Source organism: Macrobrachium nipponense, chromosome 33 (genome assembly GCF_015104395.2).
Source record: "Macrobrachium nipponense isolate FS-2020 chromosome 33, ASM1510439v2, whole genome shotgun sequence".
NCBI lineage: Eukaryota > Metazoa > Arthropoda > Malacostraca > Decapoda > Palaemonidae > Macrobrachium > Macrobrachium nipponense.
The window spans coordinates 21,229,854-21,240,001 of record NC_087219.1 but is presented as its reverse complement, the minus strand read 5'-3'; the positions used below and the strand labels follow the sequence as shown (position 1 = coordinate 21,240,001).

The 10,148-nt window shown below is 46.9% G+C and overlaps 1 protein-coding gene across 4 annotated transcripts in view; it reads right to left on the bottom strand.

Annotated features, from left to right (window-relative positions):
* Window positions 1-1,663: 1,663 nt before the first annotated feature.
* The window catches only part of LOC135203009 (4-hydroxybenzoate polyprenyltransferase, mitochondrial-like), a gene marked incomplete in the record, with an annotated part of 35,779 nt that continues 27,294 nt past the window's right edge, over window positions 1,664-10,148 (bottom strand). For all 4 annotated transcript variants that reach the window (XM_064232573.1, XM_064232571.1, XM_064232574.1 and 1 more), the window contains 1 exon segment: window positions 1,664-2,024. In XM_064232573.1, coding sequence (XP_064088643.1) covers window positions 1,863-2,024 — 162 coding nt within the window.

The window sequence follows — 10,148 nt, the reverse complement described above, 5'->3', positions numbered from 1 at the left end:
CCAAAATTCGGGTACTGTACATTCTCCTTTAGACAGGAAGATCTATGTGGAATCATTTTACTACTGGAATACGAAGGGGGTTTTAGTGTGTTTATACACCACACTTAGAGGACATTACGTACAGTGTTCAAGTTTAAGTATATTTTAGTTTGACTAGACCACTGAGCTGATTACTAGCCCTCCTAGGGCTGGCCCGAAGGGTTAGATATTTTTACGAGGCTAGGAACCAATTGGTCTCCTAGCAACGGGATCTACAGCTTATTGTGGGATCCAAACCACATTACATCGAGAAATTAATTTCTGATCACCAGAAACAAATTCTCTCGTTCCCTGTTCAGTGGAACCTATGGACTTGACATACTACACAATACTTGAACAACATACAACACTTTGGAGCTATTGCCCCTGTTACGAACCGAGAGAGGTCTGCTTCAGGTTCGAAATGAAATAAACAAAAAAAATTCAACACCAACAGTTGAAACTGATACGAATATAGGTTTATTTACAAGCTTACTAACAAAGATAAATGAAGAATGGTGTCTCCTATTTACATAAAAAGGGTAAAATCTTACACTGCATGAACTGGGGGAACAGTGAGGTAATGAAAGTACTTGCCAACCAGTTTTGCAACTCAAAGCGATGGCTTCACAAAAGGAGAACTCTATGGTAGATGCCGTCTTGCCTCCGTAATGCAGAAAATAATGTCTACTCTTGATACTTGAAGGGCAGGAACTCCCCAAAACCTCTAGCAGAACGTTTCTTCTCTGATGTTTTGCTCAACGTCGAAATAACTTGGTCGTCCACTCCTGAAGACGACTTGACCAGAATTCGACCAATTCTCGAGCACCTTTTTCTCTCTGATCCTTCGTCGTTTCCTTCTCTTATCTCTCTCTCAGATGATCTCTGCTGCTGATCTCTCACTGATAATCTGATCTGTGGCTCTTACTGATGATCTCTTACTGTGTGACTAACTGATGATCTCTGCTTTCTCTTACTTCGTCCGTCGTATTTATACGGCATTCTGGGGGCGGAGCCTACGGCGAATGTCACAGACTCCCAAGATTACTAGAACTTCTTAGAAGACTCTCGACGGAATATTGCATCATATTTCGCTGCGTTTCTCCCGACACTTAGGCGCGTTGCGCTCCACAACACACCCGACGATTCCAGAACAACCGCGAGAACAGGCACCTCCAACACCTGCGCGAATGCCTCCGTGCTATAGAATTTCTCGAAGATGCGTTTTCCTTTCCTTTATCTTTCTTTGCTATACGTACAGCAATTACCATTACAGCCCCCCCCCCCCACAATACCTATCACTGGATATTACTCAAGGCTCTTTGCAGCCTCACTTTTAGATCCAGTTACATAGCTACGTATTTATCTCTCGGTCCATTCACGTATTTATCTCTCAGTCCATTCCCTTAAATGTGCCCAATGTCAACATTTCCCTTCCTCCAATTATCACTCCTTTTTCATGAAAAATCTTTGTAATCAGCCCTAGAAATGTCTTATTGGTTGTTTTAACTATTCTTGATAACTGTTGTAACAATAATAGGGAACAAACAGACTCAGAAGATGAGTTAGGCACAAGCCTGTAATAATAAGCATGAAACCTGGAAAACTAAAACTCACTGAACTCAATGATGCAAATCAGAAACAATTTTACTCCAAAAATTTATTTACAGAAAAGAAAAAACCTGTACACTCATGAAAGTATGTCACTACCAATTCATTTAACATGGCACAATGCCAGATGACTAGACGAAAAACTTTAATCACGTGCCAAACCTTTATACAGGAAGATTTTGTCAATATATTTTACAATAAAACCGGGTTTTCTGTTTTAAAAAAATTCTATGCTATGATTTATTGAAAATAGAAATGTCTAATATATCTTTTAAATCTGTATTTTTAAGTAAAGTTCCACCAATCATACCCAAGAATAACAACAATCCTATGTGTCGGTTTGCTCGAAATTTGTCTCCGCAATCACTTGGGTTGTTGATGTCCAAAGTTCTCACCTATAAAAAAAAGAAGAAAAAAAAAATTACTGCCACACTAAGTAAGCAAATAGTACTCAGACAATAGGTGTAAAGAGTTGAAAGAAAGAATTTAACAGCAATAGAAAGCACAAACTGAGTCCTTATTAGGAAATCTGGGAACTACAATAACAAAGTCCTCATTAGGACATCTGGGCCTTACAAAAACAAATTGAAAGTCCTCATTGGGTTATCTGTGTACTATAAAAACAAAGTCCTCATTAGGGCATCTGAACACTATAACTCTACAATACACTGGGTGGGTTTTAAATGCACAAATAACTACACTTGGAATAAGTAGGTTTAATTTTCCACTGGTAATATAAAGCGAGGCTCTTGTGAGGATTACCTGAAGGAATTGTTCACAAATTTTGTTAAAAATTGGAGCAAGGTGAAGTAGGATAACTAAGCAAGAAGACACTTAACTGAAGAGTTAAAAGGGAAATGCAATGCAGCTGGGCCTGAAAGAATCCAAAGAACATTTGGTACAAACTACACAGTGTACAAAATACAGCACATACTGAGTTGTATTTTCTTGTATTTCCAAGGGCACTGCAGATAAGCTTCTGTTGACTCCTTAAAAAATCTGTGCATAGGGCCTCCTGATGACTTGCTCAAAAAATGCATATCCCGGGTTAAAAGTGGCAAGAAAATAAACTCAATTTACATAGAAAGTATAAAAAAATGCTAAAAGAAAAATGATGTTGTTATGACACAATAAAGTTTTGTACATACTTACCTGGCAGATATATACTTAGCTTTAGACTCCGTCGTTCCCGACAGAAATTCAAATTTCACGGCACACGCTACAGGTAGGTCAGGTGATCTACCGCCCTGCCGCTGGGTGGCAGGACTAGGAACCATTCCCGTTTTCTAATCAGATTTTCTCTTCCGCCTGTCTCCTGAGGGGAGGCTGGGCAGGCCATTTAATTGTATATATCTGCCAGGTAAGTATGTACAAAACTTTATTGTATCATAACAATATCATTTTTGTACATTCAACTTCCCTGTCAGATATATACTTAGCTGATTGGCACCCTTGGTGGAGGGTAAGAGACAGCTAACTACTGAAATAAACAGGAAAACAACATATGTTGAAGGCTAAAAATAAAACCTTGGTTCCTACCTGGTTTAGGCAGAAGACTTCGTAGCTACTGTCTCAGAGCCTGCTTCGCCTCAAGAGCCTCAGTGAGGTAGTGACCTATGCTGAGAGTTCTTGGGGATCTGTCAATGGGGTCTTATCCACTTACTCGACAGAACCTTGAGGATCTTTGTCAATGGGTGCTATTCCACTAATATGACAAAACCTCTTGCCTCTGGCAAAATCAAGGAGCACAACACCAATCCCTACCACCTGATCCTCTAACCCGGGTTAGTACTAAGATTGAAAGAAGTTACCCCAAACATTCTTTCAAACAACCCTAAAAACACAACACCATAATTTTAAAAACTAACTAAACTAATTAAGGATCAGCATCAGCTCCCTGCCCCAACACCGAATCCGCAGATACGTATGGACCCAGCGAGAAGCATTTCTCGTACGTATGGACCCAGCGAGAAGCATTTCTCATAAGTCACTCTTACATCCTTCAGGTAGTGGGATGCAAAAACAGAGTTGCACCTCCAGTACGTGGCAGCCAGAATATCCTTCATAGACATATTTCTATGAAAGGATAAAGAAGTCGCAATGGCTCGCACCTCATGCGCTTTTACTCGAAGCTGTTTGAAGGAGTCATCATCGCACGTCTCATGTGCTTCTGAGATGACACTTCTCAAAAAGAAAGCCAGGGCATTCTTTGACATGGGCCTTCTTGGGTCTCTCACCGCACACCAGACTCCGTAGGCTACCCTTGAGCTGTTTCTTTCTTTGCAGATAGAACTTAAGGGTCCTGACTGGGCAAAGAGACCTCTCCATCTCCTTCCCCACCAAGGGGGAGAGTCCCTTAACCTCAAAGCTTCTAGGCCAGGGATTTGAGGGATTTTTGTTCTTTGCCAAGAATAAGGGCTTAAAAGAACATATTGCAGAGTCTCCTTGAAACCCAACTCTCGAGTCCAGGGCATGCAGTTCACTTGTCCTCTTAGCAGCTGCGAGGGCCAAGAGAAAAATACATTTCCTCGTCAGGTCCCTAAATGAAGCCTGATGGGGAGGCTCGAACTTGTTGGAGGAGAGGAATTTCAGAACAACGTCCAAATTCCAACTAGGTGGAAGTGAGGACTTCTTCTTGGAGGTCTCGAAGGACCGGATGAGATCATGTAGATCCTTGTCTTCCGCTATCTTTAAGCCTGTTTCTAAAGACAGCAGAGAGCATGCTCCGGTATCCTTTTATCGTGGAGACAGCCAGGTGAGATTCTTCTCTCAGAAAGAGAAGAAAATCACCAATGTCGGTCACAGAGGTATTGGAAGAGGACAGCTTCTTCGACCTGCACCAACGTCGAAAGACTTCCCACTGCGATTGGTACACCCATAAGGTTGAAGACCTGCGGGCTCTGGCGATCGCGCTAGCAGCCTTTCGCGAAAAGCCTCTCGCTCTGACGAGTCTTTCGATAGTCGAAAGGCAGTCAGGGAGAGAGCGGGGAGGTTTTTGTGAAACCTCTCAAAGTGGGGTTGTCTGAGCAGATCTCTCCTTAGTGGAAGAGATCTGGGGAAGTCCATCGTCCATTCCAGTACCTCTGTGAACCAATCTTGAGCCGGCCAAAAGGGAGCGATTAGAGTTAGTCTTGTTCCCGTCGAGGCCACGAATTTTCTTATCACTTCCCCCACCAGTTTGAATGGGGGAAAGGCATAAGCATCTATGCCCGACCAGCTTAGAAGGAGGGCATCGACTGCTATGGCTCTTGGATCTTCTATCGAAGAGCAAAAGTTGTCTAGTCTTTTGTTGAGGAAAGTGGCGAATAGGTCTATTTGTGGTCTGCCCCACAGGGCCCAAAGTCTTTGGCACACTTCGAGATGGAGGGTCCACTCTGTCGGAAGGACCTGGTTCCTCCTGCTCAACAGTGTCCGCCCTCACATTCTTCTCTCCCTGTATGAATCTGGTAAGGAGTGTGGTCCCTCGTTCCTCCGTCCAGATCAGAAGAGCCCTTGTTATTTCGTAAGGGGAGAATGAGTGAGTTCCTCCTTGTTTGCGAATGTAAGCCAGAGCCGTGGTGTTGTCCAAATTGATTTGGACCACCATGCATCTGACTTCTGATTCTAAGGACTTGAGGGCTAGATGAACAGCCGAAAGTTCCTTTGCATTGATGTGCCAGGACACCTGTTCCCCTTTCCAGGTGCCTGACACTTCTTTCGCCCCTAGTGTTGCTCCCCAGCCTGACTCCGACGCGTCTGAGAACAACACTAGGTGCGGCCTCAGTTTCAAAAGGGATAGGCCTTCGTTCCTTTTGAGAGGAGCCAGCCACCAAGATAGGTGTTCTTTTACCTCTTGAAGGATCGGGAAGGGGTCTGACAGGTCTCCTGAATTCCGGTTCCACATGTCCTGGAGGTAAAATTGAAGAGGTCTCAAGTTGAGCCTTCCTAGAGGAAAGAACTGTTCCAGCGAGGAAAGGGTCCCCAGCAGACTTAGCCATTCCCTCGCGGAGCTTCGTTCTTTCCCTAAGAAGACAGACTTTTTCTAAGCCTCGATCGAGTCTTTCCCGGGACGGAAAAACTCAAAAACCTCGAGAATCCATCTGAATCCCCAGATAGACAAGGTTCTGGCTGGGGATCATCTGGGACTTCTCGAGGTTTACAAGCAGTCCAAGCAATCGTACCAAGTTTAGTATAGTGGACAGGTCCTCCAAGCATTGCCGTTCCGACTTGGCTCTGATAAGCCAGTCGTCCAGGTAAAGGGAGATCCTCACCCCCTTCAAATGCAGCCATCGGGCTACGTTCTTCATCAAACCCGTGAAAACTTACGGGGCTGTTGACAGACCAAAGCACAAAGCCCTGAACTGGAATATCCTCCCCTGGATCATAAATCGGAGAAACTTCCTTGAAGACGGATGCAGAGGCACATGAAAGTATGCACCTTGCAGGTCCAGGGAGACCATCCAATCTCCTGGACGTAGAGCCGCAAGAACCGAGGAAGTCGTCTCCATAGAGAACTTCCTTTTTTCTACAAACCGATTCAATGCGCTCACGTCCAGAACAGGTCTCCACCCCCCCGAGGATTTCGGTACGAGGAACAGGCGATTGTAGAAGCCTTGGGAGTGGGGATCCTGCACTACTTCGATGGCCTCCTTCTCCAACATCTGATCCACTAACAGAAGGAGTGTACTTCGCAGAACAGGGTCTCTGTACTTCGCCGAAAGCTCCCTCGGAGTCAAGGTCAATGGCGGTCTTTCTTTGAAGGGGATGAGGTATCCCTTGCTTATAATTGAGAGGGACCAGTTGTCCGCCCCTCTCAGAGCCTAGGCTTCTGAGAATTGTAGAAGCCTGGCACCTACTGGCGTCTGGAGGACTTGACTGTTACTTTCCTTTCTTGAAGGGCCTAAAAGAGGACCTCCCTCTCTTTTCAGGTCCTTTCCTTCTTGCGGAGGATCGAGAAGGACCTCCTCGAAAGGGCACTTGCGGAGGACGACTCTCTTTCCTTACGGAAGGGGCAGCAGGTCTAGCTTTTCTAGCGGACTGAACCAAAATATCTTGCGTTGCTTTCTCAGTTAGTGAGTGAGAGATGTCCTTCACTAACTGAGATGGAAACAGCTGGCTAGAAAGAGGTGCGTAGAGTAACGACGCCTTCTGAACTGGCGAAACTGATTTAGTGAGAAAAAAGCTATACACAGCTCTTTTCTTGAGTACCCCAGCACCGAAGAGGGAGGCTAACTCGCCTGACCCGTCTCAGACAGCATTGTCCATACAGGACAGAACGCTGTGTAGCACTTCGGGACTAAGAAAGTCCGGGTCCAGGGTTTTCTTGGCCAACGCCCCAAGGGACCAGTCTAAAAAGTTGAAGACTTCCAGGACATGGAAGAGTCCCTTGAGGAGATGGTCCATCTCGGACATACCCCAAGTGGTCTTTGCAGTGGGCAGAGCATGTCTCCTAGACGAATCTACAAGTGGAAAAATCTGCTTCGGCAGAAGAAGGAAGAGCCAGTTCCATAGGTTCTCCCGTTTCGTACTAGATACCCCTTCTCCCTGAGAGCTTGGAGGGAGGACAGGAAAAGACAGTCTTCCCTGCCTCCTCCTTGGAGCTAAACCAAGTCCCTACTGACTGGAGGGCTTTTCTCATAGAAATGGTAGGGCGCATTCTCAGGAAGGAGGAGCTCTTAGCAGTCCTCGTACTCGAGAACAAAGATCGAGGCGATGGTGGGGCGGCTGGACTGAGGGAGTCCCCGAACTCCTGCACTAGCAAAGCCGCCAAGGTTTTATAGTCCAATAAAGCCGCTACTTTCGGAGAATCCTCCTCAGAAATCTCATCTAGGTCTTGCAGAGCCTTCCTGCCAATAGAAGAGCGGTCACAAGAAGGCGAGTGCCTACGAGGTGAGGCGCGCCTGACAGGAGACGCATGTTTGCGCTCATGAGGAGAGAGACTTCTGTCCGAAGAAGAGCGGTCGAAAGACGGCGATCTTCGGTCTGGCGTCGCGCGCCTGGAAGGTCCTTCCATGCTGGATGTAGCCTTGTGCTTGGAAGAAGCTTCGCGGAAGGAAGGAGCAGTTCTGCTGGGAAGCGCATCTCGCCTAGCTGGCGCCTCGCGCCTGGAAGGCGTCTTGCGTCCGTCCGGGACATCGAGGAAGGAAAGCGCTTCGCTCTTGCTTGAAGTCTCTCGCTTGGTTGGCGCCTCGCGACTGGCTGGCGCCTCGCGCTTGGAAGGAGCCTTACGCCTGGCTGGCGCTTCGTGGCTGGAAGGAGGCTCATGCCTGGTTGGCAGCTCGCACCTGGTTGACGGCTCGCGCCCAGTTGGCGACTCGCGCCTGGCTGGAGATTCACGCCTGGCTGGCACTTTGCAGCTGGAAAGCGGCTCACGCCTGGCTGGCGGATCACGCCTGGAGAGCGGCTCGCGCTTGGCTAGCGACTCGCGCCTGACTGGAGACTGGCGCTTGGCTGGCGACTCGCGCCTAGCTAGTGCCTCGCGGCTGGGTGGCGCTTCGTGGTTGGAAGGAGCTGAGAGCTCGGTCGCTACGCGTTCCCGGGGAGAGGAGCCTGGAGCTTGTCAAGTCCGGGGGACGTGAGGATCTCTTAACAGGGAGGGAAACGTCCTTCCTGCGAGGAGGATCCTTTGCAAGGACTCCCACCAGCGACAAAATCTGCTCTTGCAGATTAAGGAGAATCCTCTTAGTGGAATCCTCCTGATCCGTGTCTGATGGAGGAGAAGGAGGTCTGGAAGATGAAGGAGACTCCAAACAAGGCGCTGGGCTAAACAGGGCTCTACTGGCTCTCTTCCTGTCCACAGGAAAATTCTCAGGGAAGCGCTCAGGGCTCGAATCCAAGTCAGGAGCCTTCCAACTCCTCTTCAAAGGGCGTGACAGCTCAGCCGAACTCCAACCGTGCCTGGACAAAGCGGAATCGGAAGAAGAGAAGCACTCCTTAAGGATGCCTTTGCAATGGCGATCCCTGGCAGTCTGGGACGATACTACAGATCCTGCCGAAGGGACGCCTGACCGGTGGGGATTCTCCACAACCTCCGTAAGGCTTTTGACGTTCCTCCTCCTCTGGGCCTGGGAGTTTGTAAGAGGTCTAGGCCTGGGAGCGTTGCAGAGCCGATAAGACGCCCCCTCCACTGCACTGGGTACACTGCAATCACTGAGCACTTCACTTCGCTTACCTTCTATTACTCGCATTTGGAGCTCCATCCTTTTGAGGGCAGCCTTCATATTCGCCTACTCCATGGACGAATCCGCAGGTTCGGTGAAGGGTGAAGGGGCTGATACTGTAGGGGCGGATGCAACAACTACTTCATGGATAGGAACTATTGAATCCCTAACTGGCTCGTTAGATCGAGACCTACTAGAGCTTCAAGAAGAAGCCTCTCTAAGCCTATCCTTTTCTAACTTCCTCAAGTAGGAGGTTAGAGTCTTCCATTCTTCCTCACTCATATTCTCGCACTCCTTACAGGGATTAGTGAAGGAACATTCATACTCTCTACACCGCTTACATACTGTGTGAGGATCTACCAAACCCTTCGGTAGTCTCACATTACACCCCTCATTCACACACACACACTAATTAAATAACTAGAGTCAGACATCCTGAGAAAAATCCAAAGCGAAATCCAATAAACAGTCCACAAAAGCGTATGCCAAACCAAAGATCCAAATACGTCACCAAAAAGACAGTCCAGATGATCAAAGGCAAACGAAAAGCGAAAATCAGGTCAGGAGGAACCAACTACGATGTTGTCGGAACCAGCGAGAGAAAATCTGATTAGAAAACGGGAATGGTTCCTAGTCCTGCCACCCAGCGGCAGGGCGGTAGATCAACTGACCTACCTGTAGCGTGTGCCGCGAAATTTGAATTTCTGTCGGGAACGACGGAGTCTAAAGCTAAGTATATATCTGACAGGGAAGTTGAATGTACAAAATTGGCAACTTTTGAACATTACATTGCTGCCAAAGTTTTGAGGGACATGAAAAGTACCTTCTTGTGGTTGTACCCAAAGGGGTACTGGTAAGTGTGCCTCTCATGGCTCACTGTGGATGCTACTACTTTTCTTACGGCAATTTCGACCTCAATGAGAACAATTCCTTTTGGCAAGTCCCATGATTCTCTAAATATGACTCGGTGGTCTTGGTAACAAAGAACATTGGGGATTGGTCTAAATGGGAGAAGTCAAGTTTCTCGTGGCCACATAGCTACCAGGAGCCATAAAGGTGAAAGGAGACTTTAGTGTCCTAACGATACCAAGGATGTCTTCTTGGTCCACTTCCATTCTTATTTGAATTTCTGCCATTGACAAAAAGACAAATTGTAGCATGCTTTGTGAGTGGGGTGCATGGAACTATCCCTTCCATTATGCAAAAACAACTAAAGGTGAATATGTGGCCATGTTCATTGGCTACACAAATCTACCACAAGCTTGCCCATATTCAGAAAATATGATATTGTTATAATACAATAAAGTTTCATACATACTTACCTGGCAGATATATACATAGCTAAGACTCCGTCGTCCCCGACAGAAATTCAAATTTCGC